The following is a 23616-nucleotide window of genomic DNA, read 5'->3' as shown; positions in this document are numbered from 1 at the left end:
TCATCATAGTGCTTGATGGTTTTTGCAACTGCACTTGAAGAAACTTGAAACTTGAAAATGTATTGAAAATTCAGGATTGACTGACCTTCATGTCTTAAAGTAATAATGAACTGTCGTTTCTCTCTGCTTATTTGAGATGTTCTTGACATAATATGGACTTGGTCTTTTACCAAATTGGGCTATCTACCTAGTAACAACACAAATAATTGGCTCAAACGCATTAAAGAAGGAAAGAAATTCTACAAATTAACTTTTAACAAGGCACACCTGTTATTTGAAATGCATTCCAGGTGATTACCTCATGAAGCTGGTTGAGAGAATGCCAAGAGTGGGCAAAGCGGTCATCAAGGCAAAGGGTGGCTACTTTGAAGAATCTCAAATATAAAATATATTTTGATATGTTTAACACTTTCTTGGTTACTGCATTATTCCATATGTGCTATTTCATAGTTTTGAGGTCTTCACTATTATTCTACAATGTAGAAAATAGTATAAATAAAGAAAAACCCTGCAATGAGTAGGTGTGTCCAAACATTTGACTGGTACTGTATATAAACATATATCTCTATGGTGTCAATTGTTTTGGTTGTGACCATTTCAGTTTGGAATTTACAGAATCCAAATTTTATATGCTGGCTATCTTTCATTTGGATACTGTATGTACATCCCAGCAAACATGTTTTAGCCCCAAAATATTTATATATACAGTACATTGAGTATACAAAACATTAAGCACACCTGCTCTTTCCATGATAGACTGATCAAGTGAATCTGGATGTAAGCTATGATCCCTTATTGATGTCACTTGTTAAATCCACTCCAGTTAGTGTAGATGAAGGGGAGGAGACATGTTAAATCATTTCCAAGCCTTAAGACAATTGAGACATGTATTGTGTGAGTGCCATTCAGAGGGTGAATGGGCAAAACAAAATATTTAAGTGCCTTTGAACGGGGTAGTAGGTGCCAGGCGCACCGGTTTGTGTCAAGAACTGCAACGCTGCTGGGTTTTTCACGCTCAACAGTTTCCCGTGTGTATCAAGAGTGGTCCACCACCCAAAGGACATCCAGCCAACTTGATACCTGTGGGAAGCATTGGCATCAAAATTGGCCAGCATCAGTGTGGAATGCTTTCTACACCTTGTAGAGTCCATGTACAATGATTTGAGTCTGTTCTAAGGGCAACTTAATATTAGGAAGGTGTTCCTAATGTTTGGCAAGAACACCTCTTAAAAAACACATTAATACAATAAAAAAATTATCCTAAATGTTTGCAGACAGACTACTCACCATGTGGCCATAGTGGAGGGGGATGCAATCCCATCACCTTGCGGTATTTGTTGGCTAAAGGCACATGCATTATTTTATGCATGGGGGGGGCAGCATTTTTCAGAGAAAGAAGTTTAAAAATAGACTAAACAAATAATTAGATCACTATCGTTCAATGTAATAATAGAACAAATCAAGATGTTCCATTGAAGTAATAGTGTTAAACAAAGTACATAAATCCTGAATATCTTTATTTTCAAACATTAAGTTTAGGAAGCAGGGTTTGGGACAGCCACCTCAATAGAAATAGCTGTATAAACAATGGCTTTATAATATATTAATTTAACAATGTGTTTGTTATTGGCTTGGATTGAATTAGAACATATGATGTTAATAAAATGTCCCAAGTTTGGAGACTTAATGTCACGATTGTTGGAAGCATATTCTGACCAACGTGCAGCGTGATCTCGGTTCCACATCTTTTATTAGAAATAAGTGAACCACACAACAAAACAATAAAGACTAAACGAACCGTGACAACCATGGAGTGCTAACATGCAACAACACATGAACAATATCCCACAAACCACAGGTGGCAAACAGGCTACCTAAATATGATCCCCAATTAGAGACAACGACTACCAGCTGCCTCTAATTGGGAATCATACAAAATCACCAACATAGAAAAACAAAACTAGAACCCCACATAGAAATAATAAACTAGACTAACCCCCAGTCACGCCCTGACCTACTCCACCATAGAAAATAAATGCTCTCTGTGGTCAGGACGTGACACTTAACTGTTTTAAAAAATTGTTTTTTGGGGGGTGGGACAGCAATTTACACCTGTCATGATATGCCCTGGGGGGAGGATCATAGCCCCCCCTGCCTCTCTCTCCACAGTTGTATGACTTTACAACAGGTCATAAATACCTGGTAGAAATAGTACAACTACAGTCTAGCTATGTTCTTCTCTTCCTTGAGTAGAGAAAAGTAGGCTGTTTTTTGAATTTGTAGACTTTGCGCAACTGTTTTACAAGCCATGCAGTATTGAGAGAGTCAACCAGAACAAGCGCTTATCTTAGTTCAAAACTTATAATCCCCAAAATGGGAGAACTAAACAATATTTCTACTTTTGAGAATGTGGGAATGGTCCAAGGACACTTAAGGGACAGTTATGATGAGTGTTTCATTTGGTGCTCTCATGAAGGACAGGAAACACACATAAATGTATCTCTTCAATTGCTGTCAGGTTTACATCTAAATATTGTGAAACGTATGTGATTAAACATGTAACTATTTGTGAAAAGATGTAATGTGATATTAACCTTCTAAATGGGAGTATGGGTTTTCATATAAAGTTAACCATATCAATGGCCACGCCCACGTGAGCATAGACATGACTTCTACTCCAGAGTATAAAACCACCCATGACAAAATGTACATTTCATACCAAAGAGACCCACGGTAAACCGGACATCTCGGATGGTTAAGAAGTCAGAGAACGCCGGGACAGAGTACCCCCTTTGGAATGGCTACAATTCTATAGGCCATCGGAGGCCATACAGCGGTAGTTTTGGCTACACAGCTGGAAATGGTTCAACTCTGAGACTATTGATCACTACAGAATAGGAGCAAATCTCAAACGTATAGTCTGCAGCTAGAAATTACGCAAGTCTAGAACGAGAATACCGACAACCGCCGAAGCATCTATTCTATGAGAACATTTCAGAATGGCACTCTGAGTTATCCATTCAAACCAAGTACAACCACGAAAGTCATTGTAACTTCTGGTAAAGTTAACCAAAAACTCTGATGAACTCTACATGACGATCGAGTGGATTCCAACAGAGAAGACAACAACGAAATATGGGCGTAAATATATACATTGCACATGAACGGCCACTCATTCGAGAATAATTGCAAATGATTAAAAATACAATGATTATAATTATCCACTGTGTATAGTGGATCCATTCTGTCTTTCCTGCTCTTTCTCAGTCCCCACCCCTTTCCTTTGTCTACAAAGCTGTCATATCGGCTTAGCCCACTAGGGACTTTTCTATCATCATTATTAACCAATATCTACTGTTTGTTTGCTATGTAATTCTGTGTGATTATTTAGTTGTTAGTAAATGAATAATTAAGCCAATTTGTGTATCGCTGATTCATGATTTTGGCCAGGATTTGTGCAAATATCCAATGGTTTACAACTTCCAGTAATGAGAACTGATGAGGCAATTAATAATTCATTAATAGAAGACTAATTGATTGATATTCGGAAAATTATAACTTTGTAATCTCAACATTTTCCGTAGTGCCCCGACTTCCTGGTTAATTAATGTTTACATGATTAATTTAATCACATAATAATTAGACCTAGAGAACTGATTTGATATAAATAAGTCTTCACATTTAATGGTAGTCCAGACACGACACACCTATTCTGTAAAATCACCCATAAATAATAGGTCCCTCCTTGGCCTACTAGAACAACATGTTCTTGTAGCATTGGGAAACCTGCCAGCCAGTGAGTGTATATTATGCTCAGTGATAAATGACTGAAAACACAAAGAGAAAGGTTTAAGAGCGCCGATTTATTATAGAAAAAATTACATTAGCATTTTATTTCATTATTTTTGGGAAAGGCTTTATTTCATATGGTGTTGCCAAAGCTGCAGCTGTTTGGCTATTACACACACACACACACACACACACACACACACACACACACACACACACACACACACACACGACTAATTTCAGGGTGTGTTTTTTTTTTTTACAATTCACTGAACACCCCTTATCTAATATCTACAGTAGTATTCGATAGCCACCTATCACTACCGTAGACACAATCTAAACATCATGTCTGAATTGCCAGTTTAGTCGACTTCACACATGCTTTCACTGTCCTTCTCTGTCTGATTGTGCTTTGGTCAACAACTTTTCAATTCCCTTATGTATACATACAGATAGATAAACATAAAGATAACAAATAATCAAGTATAAGCACTAAATATGCCAAAGGATATCACAAAACAGTTATCACAAGAACACCATGGAATAAACACATTGGTCATCTTGGCAGTGAAGGCATTTGGCTCATTGAGTTTGGGTTACTAGATCCATCCACTAGCCAAAATTGACACTTCTCTTCAAAAACAGACCATCCAGCATAGCAATATATCTCTAATATTTATTTGACAGTTTCTAGTACTGGTTGAATATTTGGACATTGTTACGTGCAGAGAAGGGTGTGGGAAGGAATAAGAGTGAGGAAAGGGAAGGGATGGAGGGGGGTTACAGAAACACAGTATTTTAGGTAGTGAAATATATAAAAGGGGAAAGAGGAACAACACAAGAATGGGACATTTAGATAAATAAAAGTGGGGCTTTGGTCTCGTTACAACAGCTCAGAGAAACACATTTTTAGAAACAATTGTTTAAGGCTGGTTGGAAATGGCCTTAAAAGACTACTGTCAGCACATGGGTACCTCTTACTAACCTGATCACTTTGGCACAAGCAAATGTGCTGAATATGCATATCAGAGCCATAGGAAGAGGGAAACATCATAGAAAGAAGTAGAACACTATGGGCCAGTTTCCAAGACACAGATAAAGCTAATGGTGTTGGACTAAGAAGCACTTTCAATGGAGAATCTCCATTTAATTGTGTCCCTCTTTTTTAGATTTAGTCTAGTCTTAGTAATTTTGACAGAAATATTACGTCTTAGTAAAAAAAAATGTAATAATGATTTAATCTAGTTATTGTCAAAATGAAGAAAACAATGGGCCATTTTAGTCAACTAAATGCTCTTTCATTTTATTCACATAATTTATATTGCATAGATATCACACACACACACACACAAAGTCCCAGTGCTCGAGTCACTGGGTACACATTAACTCTATTTACCGAGTCAGATATAGGTGTAGTGGCAAGAAGAATTTAGTCAATACATTTTTTGCAATTCCTTTCTTCCAAATGTTTGCATATACAGTGGGCTACTGGTAATACCAGAGCCACGTTCAGTAGCAAAATGTCAGAGGCATGTTTGTTCTACATAGCATATTTCTATCTGAACATTCCAAAAAGTTGCATACTGCTGTACGAGCCCCAGTTTGTTAGCTATAGCTAGCTATTGAGGTAACGTGACTGAACAAGGTGTAGTCTAAACAAATGGTTAACGGTCTGGTCCGCAAGTAGCCTACTTTTAGCACGGCCCACAATATTCTTTATGAATATAAAATGCAGCCCGCCAATGCACAATAAAAATAAACAACATAGAGCCGGGTCATATCTTTTGAACAGTAAGGGCTAGCATCAAGCGTTTTCTCTGAGGAAAAGAGGGAGACTTGGCTACGGAACCTGCCTATGAAAGGCAGTGGGGAAAGTGGGAGGGTTGCGTAAAGTCTACAAATTCAAAAAACAGCCTACTTTTCTCTACTCAAGGAAGAGAAGAACATAGCTAGACTGTAGTTGTACTATTAAACTCAATGCTGCTATTGTTTTACATTTTGTAAAGCAGCTTGTGTTTCTTAACCAGGCAAAGGGTAGCTGACTAGAATGCTAGTGGTGACTGGTTAGCTACGGGAAATTAAGAAGAGTTGCCTGCGCAATATTGGGAAATTAAGAAGAGTTTCCTGCTCAATGTGTCTAATCGAAGACGGAGCTGGAGCGAAGCCTGTCCACACTAATCCTTGCTCCCCCCCAGCTCACCAGCTGATGGAGGCTGTGTGTGCCGGGTGTGGTGCATCCTTCCTACTGCTGAAAAGAACTACATCTGTCCTGCTAATATGAATTGTGCTTATCACTGAAAAGTGCTAGATTTGTTCAAAAACTATTGTCCTGTCCACTAAAGAGTCAGATTTTAATCACAGAGATAGATGTTGTCATATCTCATTTTAGTCAACTGAAATGAAAAATCACTTTCGTTCAGTTCGTTTTTCTAGGTCTGTCTAGTCAGTCTCGTCAATTGCCACTGAAAAATAGGTTTGTCAAATATTAGTGGAAAACAAATGTCTAAACCAAAGTTTACACTGTTTTCTGTCTAGATTGATGCTTAATCTGTGTCCGGGGAACGGGCCCTATATGGGGGAAATCTCTTTGGGGAAAATGGTAAGGGAAATGGTGAGGAGCATGTCATCAAGAGTCCACGGGAGTTGCTTTGTATCCTCTACAGCCCACCCTGCACTCACACTCTCCCCATCCTCCTCAGTACTGTCCTGGGACATCAGATCAGGAGCACCTGCTGGTCCTTGAGCTGTCGTCAGTGGTCAGACGGTGCATCACATACTTAGCGGGCCCCCACTGCAACACAAGTGTCGAGAACATATCCCCCCTCTTTGGCCTCCTCCAGTTGTTGTTGCAGGTGGAACATTTATTTTAGAAGAAACTGTCCCCTCCTTCCCTCTCCCATCCATCCAGGATGTGGTACAGAGAGAGAGAGAGCTCTCCCAGCAGAGAAGGTTGTGAGACAGGCTTCAGAGTGACATGGCAGAGTGACAATGAATAACTAACCACAAGGTGTTTCTCGGTTAGGGAGCCATTGACTGCTTCTCTCTACACTTGCAGGAAATCAGGAGACTCTAGGATGGGATCTAGAAAACACACACGCATGCAGTGAGCTCCAAAAGTATTGGGACAGTGACAAATGTTTGGTTCTTTTGGCTCTCTACTCCAGCACTTTGGATTTGAAAAGATACATTGACTATGAGGTTAAAGTACAGACTGACCGCTTTAATTTGAGGGCATTTTCACCCATAGTGGGTGAACCATTTAGAAATTACAACACTTTTTGTACACAGTCCCACCATTTTAGGGGACCAAAAGTATTGGGACAAATTGTAAGTAGTCAAACATTTAGTATTCCTAGCACGCAATTAATTCATCTAGCTTGTGACTCTACAAACTTGTTGGGTGCATTTGGTGTTTGTTTTGGTTGAGTTTCAGATTATTTCGTGCCCAATAGAAATGAATGGTAAATAATGTAATGTCATTTTGGAGTCACTTGTATTCTAAATAAGAATATACTATTTCTAAACATGTCTACATTAATGTGGATGCTACCATGCTTACGTATAGTCCTGCATGAATGGATAATGATGAGTGAGTAAGTCTTGGTGTACAAATATCATACCCCCAAGACATGCTAACCTCTCACCATTACAATAACATGGAAGGTTAGCATTTTTGGGTGTAGTATGATACACTACATGACCAAAAGTATGTGGACACCTGCTCGTCGAACATCTATTTCCAAAATCATGGGCATTAATATGGAGTTGGTCCCCACCTTTGCTGCTATAAAACCTACACTCTCCTGGGAAGGCCTTCCACTAGATGGTTGGAACATTGTTGCGGGGATTTGCTTCCATTCATCTACAAGAACCTTAGTGAGGTCGGGCACTGATGTTGGGCGACTAGGCCTGGCTTGATGTAATCATTGCGTGCTAGGACTATGGCATCAAATACTAAACGTTTGACTACTTTAATATACATAAGTGAATTTGTCCCAATACTTTTTGGTCCCCTAAAATTGGGGGACTATGTACAAAAAGTGCTGTAATTTCTAAACAGTTCTATGGATGAAAATACCCTCACATTAAAGCTGACAGTCTGCACTTTAACCTTAGTCATTGTATCATTTCAAATTCAGTGCTAGAGTACAGAGCCAAAATAACAACAAAAATGTGTCACTGTCCCAATACTTTTAGAGCTCACTGTACACACACACCAAGAGAGGGAAGTTAGTTACTGCATCAGATACTGTAAGTTGGTCTGTTGTAATATTGGTTTGCTTAGGGAACATTTGTGACTGATGAGGAAACTAAATATTTGTACATAAATGTTTCAATACTTTCTCAATACTTTGCCAACACAGTCCCCCCAAAATAGATAAAGAATACTGCACATTCTGTACAAGACACAAGCAATTATACAGACAGTCTGCATTTCATAGAATAGGACGAATAAGATGTGTCAGTCAAAAGCAGAACCAGAAAGAGGTTCTAGACCAGTGTTGTGAAACTCTGAAAAAGAAAGCGGAAACTATTGATGCTAAAATTCGACTGAGTTGAAGGTCAGAGTGGGCTATTATTTTTAAGCAGAAAACATGAAGTGAGCCTATGTATGTATGCGTTAGAGAATCAGCTGTGGAACAAGCCTTTATATCTAAGACAGGCCCTCTCTCCTCTCTGTTCCACCAAGACTGGGCTACCAGGAAACCGGGCAATCCACCTCGGAATGCCGTGAATGTCTGTACAGGTTCCCCAGGAATAAAGGGCATGATTGAACTTGCCTGGCTCAATTGAACCAGAAGAATAGTTGCAAAACGGTGAATGCTGCTCATCTGGGACTCCAAGTAGGCTATAGCAAATACTTAAAATATTTGAAAGATTTTGATTAGTATTTTAACCCAGGTCTGAACATTAAGAGGGTCAGAGGGGGAGGAGTCAGAGGAGGTAAATGTTGTGGGGCAGCAATGCTCTATCCAGTGGGGAGTGGGAATGGGGAGTGAAACTGGATTCGACTTTTTGTGCATACCAGTTTCCTTAGTCACGTCACACTAAAGCCAGCTGTGTGTGTGTGTGTGTGTGTTTTAGCCAAGACTGCCTTCATAAACTGGATGTTTCATGCTCTGATCTGTGACAGGCGTGTAAAGCAATGATAAGCTTATATTACGTCAGACTTTGGTTGCGTTTGTGTGGAAATTAAAATGACAGCAGTTAACTCTTGTGCAATATCAATACTTGGCTGTCTGCTTCTCTGTGTCAACAGCTATGTGTATGTACTTGCATGCGTGTGGAAGGTGGCCATTTGTGTATTTACATTTTTTTTTCACGCTTTTGGTGCAATTTTCACAAGTATGTGGTAAACTCTTGTTTCAAAACTCTAAGCACAACACACAAAATCATACAGTCACTTTTTCACCAAAGTTAATAAGTGTTCCATCTAGAAATACATGTTTCACATTGCAATACATCTTCATCTAAAGTAAGTGTCTTTCACACATTACTTTAGATATCATCCACAGGGATGATCCACATCCACATACCAATTCGCCCTCTGAATGGCACACATACACAATCCATGTCTCAATTTTCTCAAGGCTTAAACATATTGACAAGATCAGAGATGCACGGTATATAACAATTGGTTGCGTACATAAATTAGCAGATGTTACAGCAGGTGCAGCAAAATGCTTGTGTTTCTAGCTCCTAGAGTGCAGTAATACAATATCAATACAAACACGCAAATAATCCAGAAACTCCAAAACATTCCCTATACAGTAAACGGGGTGGGTGGGTGGGGGGTGGGGCGGGGAACCATTGGCCAATACAGTACTGTAATATGGTCATATATTTTTCCATTTAAGTAGCAGACAATTTTATCCAAAGTGACAACAGTCCACACTAGTGTGTGACCCCAGTGGGAATCAAATCCAAAACTCCAGTGTTGTTAGTGACACGTTCTTGTGAACTGAGCCGCGTACATGACCACTACAATACATAAGTACAATACACAATTACAATACAGGAAGAAAATGTATGATTGCCATCCACATGAGCGTACCACCCTCCTTCAGGCCATGGATAAAGCATGCAATGATTTCAATACAGACCTACAGTACCAGTCAAAAGTTTGGACACACCTATTGATTCCATTCTATATATCCATTCTATGTTTTCTACATTGTTGAATAATAGGGTTTTTCTGTATTTTTACTATTTTCTACATTGTAGAATAATAGTGAAGACTATCAAAACTATGAAATAACACATATGGAATCATGTAGTAACCCAAAAAGTGTTAAACAAATCAAAATATATGTTATATTTGAGATTCTTCAAAGTAGCCACCCTTTGCCTTGTTGACAGCTTTGCACACTCTTGGAATTCTCTCAACCAGCTTCATGAGGTAGTCATCTGGAATGCATTTCAATTAACAGGTGTGCCTTGTTAATTTGTGGAATGCCTTTGAGCCAATCAGTTGTGTTGTGACAAGGTAGGGGTGATATACAGAAGATAGCCCTATTTGGTAAAATACCAAGTTTATATTATGTCAAGAACAACTGAAATAAGTAAAGAGAAATGACAGTCCATCATTACTTTAAGACATGAAGGTCAGTCAATACGGAAAATTTCAAGAACTTTGAATGTTTTTTCTAGTGCAGTCACAAAAACCATCAAGCACTATGATGAAACTGGCTCTCATGAGGACCGCCTTCATGGTCGAATTGCTGCAAAGAAAACACCACAATAATAATAAGAGACTTGCTTGGGCCAAAAAACATAAGCAATGGACATTAAACCAGTGGAAATCTGTCCTTTGGTCTGATGAGTCCAAATTTGAGATTTTTGTTTCAAACTGCTGTCTTTGTGAGATGCAGAGTAGGTGAACGGATGATCTCCGTATGTGTGGTGCCCACCATGAAGTATGGAGGAGGAGGTGTGATGGTGCTTTGCTGTTGACACTGTCTGTGATTTATTTAGAATTCAAGGCACGCTTAACCAGCACAGCATTCTGCAGCGATACGCCATCCCATCTGGTTTGTGCTTAGTGGGACTATCATTTGTTTTTCCATCGGACAATGACCCAACACGCCTCCAGATGACCTGGGCTCCACAATCACCCGACCTCAACCCAATTGAGATGGTTAATTTATTTAACCCTTATTTAACGAGGCAAGTCAGTTAAGAACAAATTCTTATTTACAATGCTGGCCAAACCATAACCCGGATGACACTGGGCCAATTGGGACTCCCAATCACCTTTAGCACTGAGATGCAGTGTCTTAGACCGCTGCACCACTCGGGAGCCACGAGTTGGACCGCAGAGTGAAAGAAAAGCACCCAACAACTGCTCAGCATATGTGGGAATTCCTTCAAGACCTATGGAAAAGCATTCCAGGTGAGCTGGTTGAGAGAATGCCAGGAGTGTGCAAAGCTGTCATCAAGGCAAAGGGTGGCTACTTTGAAGAATCTAAAATATAATTTGATTTGTTTAACACTTTTTTGGTTACTACATGATTCCAAATGTGTTATTTCATAGTTTTGATGTCTCCACTATTATTCTACAATGTAGAAAATTGTACAAATAAAGAAAAATCCTTGAATGAGTAGGTGTGTCCAAACTTTTGACTGGTACTGTATGTCATGCTTGGATTCGCCATGCCAAAAGGTGTTTCGCCAGGTGCATGAACAATGTGGATATATCCTGCGATTTCGATGAGAACATATGGCCAAATGCTCAAGACAGGCTTGATGCAAACTAGTAGTGCCTGCTAAACATAGTTTCTTTCATTCTTTCATTTGAAAGATGTCTTCAATGATGACACATGGGATAGAAATTATCGAAAAGATGTTCAGTCAAATTTATGGGTAAAGCAAGTGTATTGCCTAATGTGAATACAGGGTAAACATTGTAATTTACAGAACTGTAGCATACTACATTCAAACGTCAATTTTGAAGCATGTATCTTAATTTTTTCGTTATTGGATTAATCTATTGTTAAAATAACACAATTGAGAAGCTAACATGATGTTTTGTTGATTAAACCAATTGACTCATTATATTTCACAGTAATATTGTATTTTGGATCAAAGGTTGTGTTGAAAGAAGTCTACAAACAAAATGAATGCACTGTACAACAAATGTTTTTCAACGCAAGACTGGCTGCGTTACAAGTGTTGCTTGTGAAAATAGTACCAAAGCGTGTGTCTGCATGTGTGTGTGCATGAGCATTCATGCATTCGTGCGTGTATGTGTGTTATATCCTGTGTGTGTGTGTGCATGTCTGTGTGTTATATCCTGTGTGTACGCGTCTTACCCTGTTCTGGGAAGAAGACAACTCCGTGTGCGGGAGGAGATAGGGGGGTGCCAGGGTCGGACAGAAGCAGGTGTCGGCCAGTCTCTGAGGACTGCCTGGTCATGATTTGAGACACAGTCCTGGTCTTAGCCTGGCCCGGGGGTGAGACCCCCAGAAATACTGGGTTCTCATGGCCCGCAGCCTCACTGAGGAGAGACACACACAGGGGAGAGGAAAGAAACTACCAGATAGATATAGATAGATATATATATATACAGAAAACATATACAGTATTGTATAGTACACAACTGCTATCCGATACATACAGTATTATATTAAGTGTAAACTCCCTCTGTGCAGTGCACTTCATCAGTCCCAATTCAAGTACATTATTTTTACATTCCTCCAGTTCTATGAGTCGGTGAGTGCACATTTACAAGTTCTCAAGACGTTGCATACTTATATCAAGAGTTGACTGTACATGAATACATACATACTGTACATAACAGTGTGATTACCACTTTGTATCTGTGTTATCAACAGCGTTATGGAAGTATGTATGTGGTTAGTGTTAGCCTAATGTCAGAGGGAAGCCATAGCTGGCGTCTGGGCAGTGTGAAACTCAACTCACCTGTCCATTCTCACCAGCTCGTGTGCACCTGGGAGGGGGAAAGGGAAATGGCCCATTATCAGACAACAAAGCAGTGTGCTAAATCTATGCATGTTTATTCCCTAACGTCATACTTGCTAGTGTAGAGGAAATGAGTTTAAGCACAAAGTGTAGAGCTGAAACTGTGTGTGTGTGTTGCACGCGTGCATGTATGTCTTTGTTACTCACGTTGGCTGGACTGGGCAGATTGCCTTTGCTTGTACACTAACACCAGGATGATGGGCAACGAGAGAATAGCTATGATGCAAGCAGCTGTGGCCAGGCCTGCAGTCACTGACCCTGAGGATACCGTAAATAGACCAGGGGCAAAATTAACCTCAAAGAGCATTTTACTTAGCCTGATCGCCGTGTCCACCATTCTATTTCCATTCTATATCAGTCTAAACTTCTTCCTCATTGAAACAGTTTGAGCCTGTAATGAGGGGCATTATTTAAAACTAACTGATCTGTGGTTGGATCTCTTTCAACCAACCAGAGGACAGCCTAATTCAACGCACATGTCGGATTTTGTCCTAAACCCACCCATTGTTTCTGAGAGGATGCTGATTGGCCCCTTTATACCAAACACCCATCTTTAGTCCGCAGTGAATACTACAGTAAAGTCAGCAAAAACATTACAGTGACAACTATAGTATTTATACCAACTCATTGGCCTTGTGGTTAGAGTGTCTGCGCTGAGAATGTAAGGTTGTGAGTCCAATCCCTGGCCGAGTCATACCAAATACTATAAAAATGGGACCTGATGCATCTCTGCTTGGCACTCAGCGTTAAGGAAATTGATTGGGGGCAAGGCCATACAATACACTAGCGTCCTGTCCAGTGGGTGTACTTGTCCATCAAGCTGCCTCGTGCTACAGAAACAGTAGATGGGCTCCTGCCTTTTGAGCCATTCTGTCCTGCACAAGTTACTTAATTACTTATTTACACACTATATAGCATTTTTTCTTATGGGCAGGTGACTCCAATAATCAACTAATCATGACCTTCAGTTTAGAATGCAATTAGTTTAATCAGCTTTGCTTGCTAGGGATGGGGAAAAAGTGTGACACCACTCCGGCACCCAAGGACTGGAGTTGCCCATCCCTGTGCTGGAGGCAGATACAATTGTCCATGTGAATAAAGTATACCTTCTGCTGGCTTGATGTCCAATAGAGTGCATTTCGACTCGTCTCTTTTCCCTACAGAGAGATGAGGAGACATACAAGACAGTTTAGCATTTTAAATGTCATGATAAGAATTGACTCGTAGTTGCACCGTGCACACACACACAAATATTAAACAATTGACAGACGTGAATTCAAACACACACAAAAACTCAAAACACACATTTTCGCTCTCACTCTTTCTCTCACACACACACAGTGACACACACACAGTGACACACACACACACACACACATGGCCTTACGAGGTGTGATAGTGAGAACGACGTGGCTATGCGTCCTCTGCACCACCTTGCCATTGTTAATATCCAGGGAGAGGCAGCAGTAACGCCCTTGGTCAGAATTGTTGACAAGCTGTAGTTGCACCCAGAAAGACTCTTCGCTTGCCCCGTACTTTACCCCCCAAGGAAGCGCCGCACTGGAATGGTTGCCCCGGTGATTGTGGTCGCGGGGGTGCACCTTGTCGTGACAATGCTCAGCTGAGTGGGGGGTGAAAAGCCAGCTTTGATGCAGGTGGTCCGAGGGGTGCAGCTTGGCACCTCTCTGGGCACAGAGCAGGGTGACGTTGGCACCCACCTCGCACATGTAGGAAAGGTGGGGGGCATTGACAGTCAGGCGGGTGTGAGGATGGGCCACGTCTCCATTGGCTGCAGAGGAGACAGAGTGGACACTTATTGGTGGGAGCACTTGTAAACTGACAAATTAGGCACTAGTTGGCTAAGCAAAGAACCGGGGTGTATTCATTAGTGAAAGATGAAAACATTTTGCAACTAAATTTTAATTTTACCTTTATTTAACTAGGCAAGTCAGTTAAGAACAAATTCTTATTTTCAATGACGGCCTAGGAACAGTGGGTTAACTGGGGCAGAACGACAGATTTGTACCTTGTCAGCTTGAACTTGCAACCTTCTGGTTACTAGTCTAACGCTCTAACCACTAGGCTACGCTGCCGCCCCAAATGTTTTACATTGGACTATTTCAAGTACGTCCCTCCCTGTTTCGTCCCATTTGGTAAGGGTAGTCACATCATCATAAAAGTTGTTTCAGGAAGAAACAGTGCCTTCAGAAAGTATCCTTGACTTTTTCCACATTTTGTTACATTTACAGCTTTATTTCCTCAGCAATTTACATACAATACCCCACAAAGCTAAAACAGATTTTTGCACCAAAAAATATATAATTCAAACTGAAATACCTTATTTACATAAGTATTCAGACCCCTTGCTGTGAGACTCAAAATTCAGCTCAGGTGCATCCTGATTCCATTGGTCATCCTTTAGATGTTTCTACAACTTGATTGGAGTCTACCTGTGGTAAATTCAATTGATTGGACATGGTTTGGAAAGGCACATACCTGTCTATATAAGGTCTCACAGTTGACAATGCATGTCAGAGCAAAAACCAAGCCATGAGATCGAAGGAATTGTCTGTACAGAATTGTGTCAAGGCACAGATCTGGGGAAGGGTACCCAAACATTTCTGCAGCATTGAAGGTCCCCAAGAAAACAGTGGCATTCTTAAAAAGAAGAAGTTTGGAACCACCAAGACTCTTCCTAAAGCTGGCTGCCTGGCCAAACTTTGCAATCAGGGAAGAAGGGCCTTGGTCAGGAAGATGACTAAAAACCTGATGGTCACTCTGACAGAGCTCTAGAGTTCCTCTGTGAAGATGGGAGAACCTTCCAGCAACCATCTCTGCAGCACATCAATCAGGTCTTTATGGTAGTGGCCAGACAGAAGCCACTCCTCAGTAAAAGGCACATGACAGCCCGCTTGGAGTTTGACAAAAGGCGCCTAAAGACTATCAGACCATGAGAAACAAGATTCTCTGGTCTAATGAAACCAACATTGAACTATTTTGCCTGAATGCCAAGTGTCACGCCTACAGGAAACCTGGCACCATCTCTATGGTGAAGCATGGTGGTGGCAGCAACATGCTGTGTGGATGTTTTGCAGCGGCAGGTACTGGGAGACTAGTCAGGATCGAGGCAAAGATGAACAGAGCAAAGTACAGAGAGATCCTTGATGAAAACCTGCTCCAGAGCACTAAGGACCTCAGACTGGGGCAAAGGTTCACCTTCAAACAGGACAACGACGCACATAACTAAGACAATGTAGGAGTGGTACAGGACAAGTCTCTGAATGTCCTTGAGTGGCCCAGCCAGAGCCCGGACTTGAACCTGATCGAACATTGCTGGAATGACCTGAAAATAGCTCGGTAGCAACACTCCCCATCCAACCTGACAGAGCTTGAGATGATCTGCAGTGAAAAATCAGAGAAACTCCCCAAATACAGGTGTGCCAAGCTTGTAGCATCATACCCAAGAAAACACTAGGCTGTAATCGCTACCAAAGGTCCTTCAACAAAGTACTGAGTAAAGCGTCTGAATAGTTATGTAAATGTGATATTTCAGTAGTTTTTTTTTAAATACATTTTTGCTTTGTCATTATGGGTATTGTGTTTAGATTTATGAGCGGAAAAAACTATTTAATCCATTTTAGGATAAGGCTGTAACCTAACAAAATGTGGAAAAGTCAAGGGATCTGAATACCTTCCGAATGCACTGTACAAAGTACTATAGTTACAAGTACAAAAACAACCCCTTAAACTGCGCACTGAGGCTTGTTATGATACATTCTGCTTTTGCATATTATAGGTCAGCTTGTTTCATTTCCTCTATTCTGGGTATTCGTTTGCTGGTTAGAAAGTACAGACAGAGATTGTTCTAGTCTGCTGTCCATACAAATTTTCTCCAGATAGTTAATAGTTGTTAGATGAGAGAGACACATGTGCATGTGGGAGAGAAAGAGGAAAGATAGTTGAGAGAGATAGAGAGAGAGAGAGGCATGCCAATTGTGAGAGTGTCTGTTGAGCTTTTGCATATTTCAGTTGGACACAGTTCCAATGTACAGTACCTGACAAAAGTTTGGACACACCTGTTCATTCCATTTTTTTGTTTTTACTATATTATACATTGTAGAATAACAGTGAAGACATCTAACGAAAAAAAGTGTTAAACAAATCAAAATATATTTTATATTTAAGATTCTTCAAAGTAGCCACCCTTTGCCTTGATGACAGCTTTGCAAACTCTTGGCATTCTCCAGATGGAAGCCACGCCTCAGTAAAAGGCACATGACAGCCCGCTTGGAATTTGCCAAAAGGCACCTAAAGACGACCAGACCATGAGAAACAAGATATACACACACTTCAAAAATCAGTGTCGATGAAGAGGAGGAGACATGGATTGTGTATGTGTTCCATTCAGAGGGTGAATATGGGCAAGACAAAAGATGTAAGTGTCTTTGAACAGTGTATGGTAGTAGGTACCATGGGGCACCAGTTTGAGTGTGTCAAGAACTGCAATGCTGCTAGGTTTCACACTCAACAATTTCCCATGTATCAAAAGACATCCAGCCAACTTGACACAACTGTGGCAAGCACTGGAATCAACATGGGCCAGCATCCCTGTGGAACGCTTTCGACACCTTGTAGAGTCCATGCCCCAACGAATCGAGGCTGTTCTGTGGACAAAAGGTGTGCAACTCAATATTTGGAATTTGTTCCTAATGCTTTGTATACTCATTGTATTTCCACACTGAGTTTGAATTATGAGAATTCCCATTTAGTGTAAGAGCTGTTTGAAAAGGCTTTATGACATTTCAGCCTGTTTTGGTGGGAGGGAGTTTTGGCCTTCCATGGTGACATCACCATGCAGTAAAATGAGTTAATAGACCAATAAGTATATCATGTTTTTCATGTGTGTAGTGATTCATTTACGTCAGGCCCTCATTTTAAGGTCAACCAACTATGGTGAAAGTATTCCTTTAAAAAAAATATATATATACAAAAAATCAAGAGAAACACCTTGAACATGTAATATTCAAATCATAGTGTAAAAGCAGGTGAGCTGGATCTACTGTTTCTGGCCATTTTTTGGTGTTTTGTGTGAGAGGATCTAGCATAAAACATCAATCCTGTTTTAACAATTAAAATACATTTGTGAAGCTTGCATTCAATTGCCACTTCCTGTTGGACACAACAAGCTTCCATTCCCCATGTTACAAGGAGATTTAGGGCTGATTTAACATGAATTCGTTAGCCCTGTTATTTTATTTGGCACTAAATTAATATAATATTTTTTTTATTCAACCACTTGATAAGGGAAAATGTTTTGTTACCAGAATGTTCAAATTAGGTGAAATCAAATGTTTTTTATGGGACTAAGTTACACTTCTCAAAAAAGCACCAAATTGGTTAAACGACCTGCTTGTCAATGATTTTAGAAGGAGGCATAATGATGATTTAATTGATTTCACTTTCCATATCTGTCTAGACTTGTAAGATATCTAGACACAACGTGTGCCTGACTACCTCCAGAGGTGGTCCGGAAGATCTGATCACAATCAGATCCCAATGCATCTTCGTCTACACCATGGTTCCCAAACTCGGTCCTGGGTCCCTTCCCGGGTAAACGTTTTGGTTTTTGCTTTAGCACTACACAGCTGATTCAAATAACCAACTCATCATCAAACTTAGATTATTTGAATCAGCTGTGTTGTGCTAGGGCAAAAAACGAATTGTGCACCCAGGGGACCCAGGGGACCCCAGGAACGAGTTTGAGAAACCTCGGTCTACACCTGTCTGTGGGCACAATCAGAATGTGGACAAGATCAGAAGAAAGGAGGCATGTTAGAACCAGGTATAAAACAGGGCTATAGTCACAGCTAGTCAGTGTTGTGTCCTTGGGCCTGTTAAAGAAGTGACTGAGTAGGAGTGGCGGTCCCAAGGTCTAGGTGGTGGCAGGCTGAAGGACACTGTGACTCTGCTCTGACTCAATATTGTTAGAGGGTTTAAACACTATTTTATGCTTGGATGTTTGTTTTAGCCTGCCCGGAGTGTCAGGTGGGCAAGGTTTGCACTGTTTGGACTTTTCTATTGGTTCCATTGCAACAGGCAGGCTAAATCAAGAAAAGCTAGTATTTGGAACCCAGGTCTGGTCCAAGTTACAGGTCAGAAATGTAGGCTTCTAGGCCCATTAAACCCTCCTCAAGTAGATTTCCTAAACAGACATACGCACAGGTCAATTTGTGCTCAGTAAGGAATAAACCCAGGCCTGGCCCATTTAGGCCCTAATGTCAAAGTGACCAAGGAAAGTGTCCCTAATCATAGTAACCATCTCATGATTTGCCTCTGGAGATAGAGAGGATGGGATCAATGAACAAGCAGATGGTTGTCTGAGAAACAGGAGGTTAACCGCTATCTTCATGAAAGTAGTGTAGATGACACTCGCAATGTCATCACCATCATCATTGATCATCGGTGACTAAAGCAATTGAGCCTTGAACAGACCACCGAGACTGGACGCAGTACTTAGCACCTCTGCCCAGAATGTCGACATTCAAGATTTTTTGTGTGTTCATATAGCACAGAATTTGGCGGTCAGTCTAGTAAAAATACTTCAGACCAGAACGACTGGTGGCATTAGCATTGCTTTCTTATTAAGCCTAGTGTCTTCTTCAAGTTTAGCTGGAATTTAGGCCAAAAGGATTTGAGAAATGTGATTGATTGACGATAGCGCTAACATCCTGACCACACTGCCCGCGTTGCATGCGAGTGTTGCAAAATAAATGTACTCGTACATGTTATTCAATAATTTTACACAAACTGCTCACATGTTCCACCTCTCCCATTTCCTCACTGGTTTTAGGACCATATACTCACGTGGATGATTGAAATATAAACTGAGGTCCACACTCCAGTCCAGTTGGTGGTGGTAATGCACCTTAAAGTTGGTTGCCAACCGTCATATAAAGTCCACAGGAGAAGAAGACTGAAGGAGAGATTACAAGAAACTAACTAGGTTTACCTTTTTATCTGTGGAATAATTGTCGGAGTAGAGAACACACGAATTTGGTTGACTCAAAATGGGTCAGAATTCTACAAAAGATCCAGAAAAAAAGGATGTTGTGCATTTCATGTAAAATAACCATCTAATGTTTATATCCCAGGACAAATTAGCTAGCAACAGCGAGCTAGCTAGCTAAATGTCCATGAATGTGCTAGGTTAATATAGTACGTTCAGAGAACATTTTGATAATTCAACCTGTGTGTCCTGATCGGGTCTGGTGTGAATAGACTAAATCAACATGCGCGTGATGGCGTTTGCCAGATCTAGTCAGCATATAAGACATTGGCCTACATCTCGTCTTGCGCGGCGCAGAATATTAGATCTCAGCAACGACTGGAGAAGTGTTTTAGATCACAACTTCCTTATGATATAGAGTGCATTTGAAAAGTACTCAGACCCTTTGACTTTTTCCAAATGTTGTTACGGTACAGCCTTATTCTAAAATGGATAAAATTAAACAATGTCCTCAGCAATCTACACACAATACCCCCTAATGACAAAGTAAAAGCAGGTTTTTAGAAATGTATTAAAAACAAAAATAGACCCTTTGCTATGAGACCTGAAATTGAGCTCAGGTGCACACTGTCTCCAATGTTTATCCTTGAGATGTTTCTACATTTTGATTGGACATGATTTGGAAAGGCACCCACCTGTCTATTTAAGGTCACACAGTTGACAGTCCATGTCAGAGCAAAAATCAAGCCATGAGGTTGAAGGAATTGTACGTAGAGCTCAGAGACAGGATTGTGTCCAGGCACAGATCTGGGGAAGGGTAGCAAAACAATTATGCAGCATTGATGGCCCCCAAGAACGCAGTGGCCTACATCCTTCTTAAATGGAAGAAGTTTCGAACCACCAAGAGTCTTCCTGGAGTGGGCCGTCCCGGCCAAACTGAGCAATCGGGGGAGAAGGGTCTTGGTCAGGGAGGTCACCAACAACCCAATGGTCACTCTGACAGAGCTGTAGAGTTCCTCTGTGAAGATGGGAGAACCTTCCAGGAGGACAACCATCTCTGCAGCACTCCACCAATCAGGCCTTTATGGTAGAGTGGCCAGACAGAAGCCACTCCTCAGTACAATACACATGACAACCCACTTGGAATTTGCCAAAAGGCACCGTAAGACTCTCAGACCATGAGAAACAAGATTCTCTGGTCTGATGAAACCAAGATTGAACTATTTGGCCTGAATGTCAAGCATCACGCCTGGAGGAAACCTGGCACCATCCTTACGGTGAAGCATGGTGGTGGCAGCATCATGCTGTGGGGATGTTTTGCAGCGGCAGGGACTGGGAGACTAGTCACGATCGAGGCAAAGATAAACAGAACAAATTACAGAGAGATCCTTGATGAAAACCTGCTCCAGAGCGCTCAGGACCTCACCTCGCTAAGGTTCACCTTACAACAGGACAACGACCCTAAGCACACAGCCAAGACAACGCAGGAGTGGCTTTGGGACAAGTCTCTGAATGTCCTTGAGTGACCCAGACAGAGCCCAGTCTTGAACTCGATCGAACATCTCTGGAGAGACCTGAAAATATATGTGCAGTTTAGCATCTGCTTCATTTGATCACTTTTTTATAGACCGAGTCACTGGGGCTTCCTGCTTAAATTTTTGCTTGTGAGCAGGAATCAAGAGGAGACAATTGTGGTCAGATTTACCAATGAAGGGCGAGGGAGAGCTTTGTATGTAACTCTGTGTGGAGTACAGGTGATCTAGAATTGTTTTCTCCCTGGTTGCGTATGTAACATGTTGATAGAAAGGTAAAACTGATTTAAGTTTCCCTGCATTAAAATCCCCAGCCACTAGGAGCGCCGCCACTGGGTGAGCGGTTTCCTGTTTGCTTATTTCCTTATACAGCTGACTGAGTGCAGTCTTAGTGGCAGCATCCGTCTGTGTTGGTAAATAAACAGCCACGAAAAGTATGGATGAAAACTCTCTTGGCAAATAGTGTGGTCTACAGTTTATTATAAGATACTCTACTTCAGGCGAGCAAAATCTAGAGACTTCCCACCCCCTCGTCTTACCTGTGTGCTGTTCTATCTAGCCAATGCAGCGTATATCCCGCTAGCTGCATATCCATGTCATCATTCAGCCACAATTCCGTGAAACATAAGATGTTACAGTTTCTGATGTCCCGTTGGTAGGATATTCGTGATCGTACCTCGTCTAATTTATTGACCAATGATTGCACATTGGCAAGCAATATTGACGGTAACGGCAGCTTTCCCACACTCTGTCTGCTGATCCTTATGAGGCACCCCACTCTGTGTCCTCTGTACCTGCGTCCCTTTCTCTTGCCAATGACGGGGATGTTGGCCTTGTCGGGTGTTCGAAGTACATCCTGTGCGTCCTGCTTGTTGAAGAAAAAAATCTTTGTCTAATCTGAGGTGAGTGATCGTTGTCCTGATATCCAGAAGCTCTTTTTTTCCGTAAAATACGGTGGCAGAAATATTATGTACAAAATAAGTTACAAATAACGCGAAAAAACCCGACATAATAGTACAATTGGTTAGGCACCCGTGAAAACTGATGCCATTTCTTCCAGCGCCATTTTAATACAAGCTTGTAGCGTCATACCCAAGAAGACTCGAGGCTGTCATCACTACCAAAGGTACTTCAACAAAGTACTGAATAAAGGGACTGAATACTTGTACATTTGATATCAGTTTTGTATTTTTATTCTTAATTAAAAACTGTTTTTGCTTTGTCATTGAGGTTTGTGTGTAGGTTGATGAGAAAAAAACTATTTAATCAGTTTTAGAATAAGGCTGTAATGTAACAAAATGTGGAAAAAGTCAAGGGGTCCTGAATACTGTCCGAAGGCACTGTATATATTTTTATAAGCACAATGTGCTGACAGTTATCACAGGCGAAGTGAGACGATACAGATGACGTTGCTCATGATGTGCGCCCCTCAAATTATACAAATGTAACAGTCTGAGCGCACCAGTTTTGAAACAACGATACAGATGTAACCATGTGCCATTCATGTAAATTGAAGGAAAATATAAAAGCAACATGCAACGATTTTACTGAGTTACAGTCAATTGAAATACATTCATTAGGCCCTGATCTATGGATTTCACATGACTAGGCAGGGGCGCAGCCTTGGGTTGGCCTGGGAGGACATAGGCCAGAAATACTCCTCAACACTCCATATTTCCCTACCTCCCCCCTCAGACGATCCCGCAGGTGAAGAAGCTGGATGTGGAAGTCCTGGGCTGGCGTGGCTACACGTGGTCTGCGGTTGTAAGGCCGGTTGGACTTACTGCCAAATTCTATAAAATGAGGTTAAGGCGGCTTATGGAAGAGAAATGAACATTAAATTCTCTGCAACATCTCTGGTGGACATTCCTGCAGTCAGCATGCCAATTCCACGCTCCCTCAAAATTTGTGACAAAATGGCACATTTTAGAGTGGCCTTCTATTGTCCCCAGGCAAAGGTGCATCTGTGTAATGATCATGCTGTTTCATCAAATTATTGATATGCCACACCTGCCAGGTGGATGTATTATCTTGGCAAAGGATAAATGATAACTAACAGTGATGTAAACACATTTGTGCACAAAATGTGAGAGAAATAAGCTCTTTGTGTATATTGGAACATTTGTGTGATCTTTTATTTCAGTTAATGAAACATGGGACCAACACTTTACATGATGCGTTTATATTTTTGTTCAGTGTATTAACTGAGCGGTACTGGTTCGCCCAACTCAAAAATCTATGTGCATTCCACACACATCTCAGGTTTATAAGTGAGTGTTCCAAAACATCTAAAAGATTAGAAATTGT

General features: G+C 41.0%; 1 protein-coding gene across 1 annotated transcript; it reads right to left on the bottom strand.

The window, feature by feature from the left end:
• Window positions 1–3844: 3844 nt before the first annotated feature.
• Window positions 3845–23047, bottom strand: vsir (V-set immunoregulatory receptor). Its single transcript, XM_024424245.2, has 7 exons — window positions 22993–23047; window positions 14159–14560; window positions 13878–13928; window positions 12919–13029; window positions 12712–12739; window positions 12102–12286; window positions 3845–6870 (listed from the first exon to the last, which is right to left on the bottom strand). The coding sequence occupies exons 2-7, from the start codon at window positions 14496–14498 to the stop codon at window positions 6833–6835; spliced, it is 753 nt and encodes a 250-aa protein (XP_024280013.1). The 5' UTR covers window positions 14499–14560; window positions 22993–23047; the 3' UTR covers window positions 3845–6832.
• Between the last annotated feature and the right edge of the window lie 569 nt (window positions 23048–23616).

This window comes from Oncorhynchus tshawytscha, linkage group LG06 (genome assembly GCF_018296145.1).
Source record: "Oncorhynchus tshawytscha isolate Ot180627B linkage group LG06, Otsh_v2.0, whole genome shotgun sequence".
Lineage (NCBI taxonomy): Eukaryota > Metazoa > Chordata > Actinopteri > Salmoniformes > Salmonidae > Oncorhynchus > Oncorhynchus tshawytscha.
The sequence above is the reverse complement of the archived record's forward strand: the minus strand, read 5'-3'. Positions and strand labels throughout refer to the sequence as shown.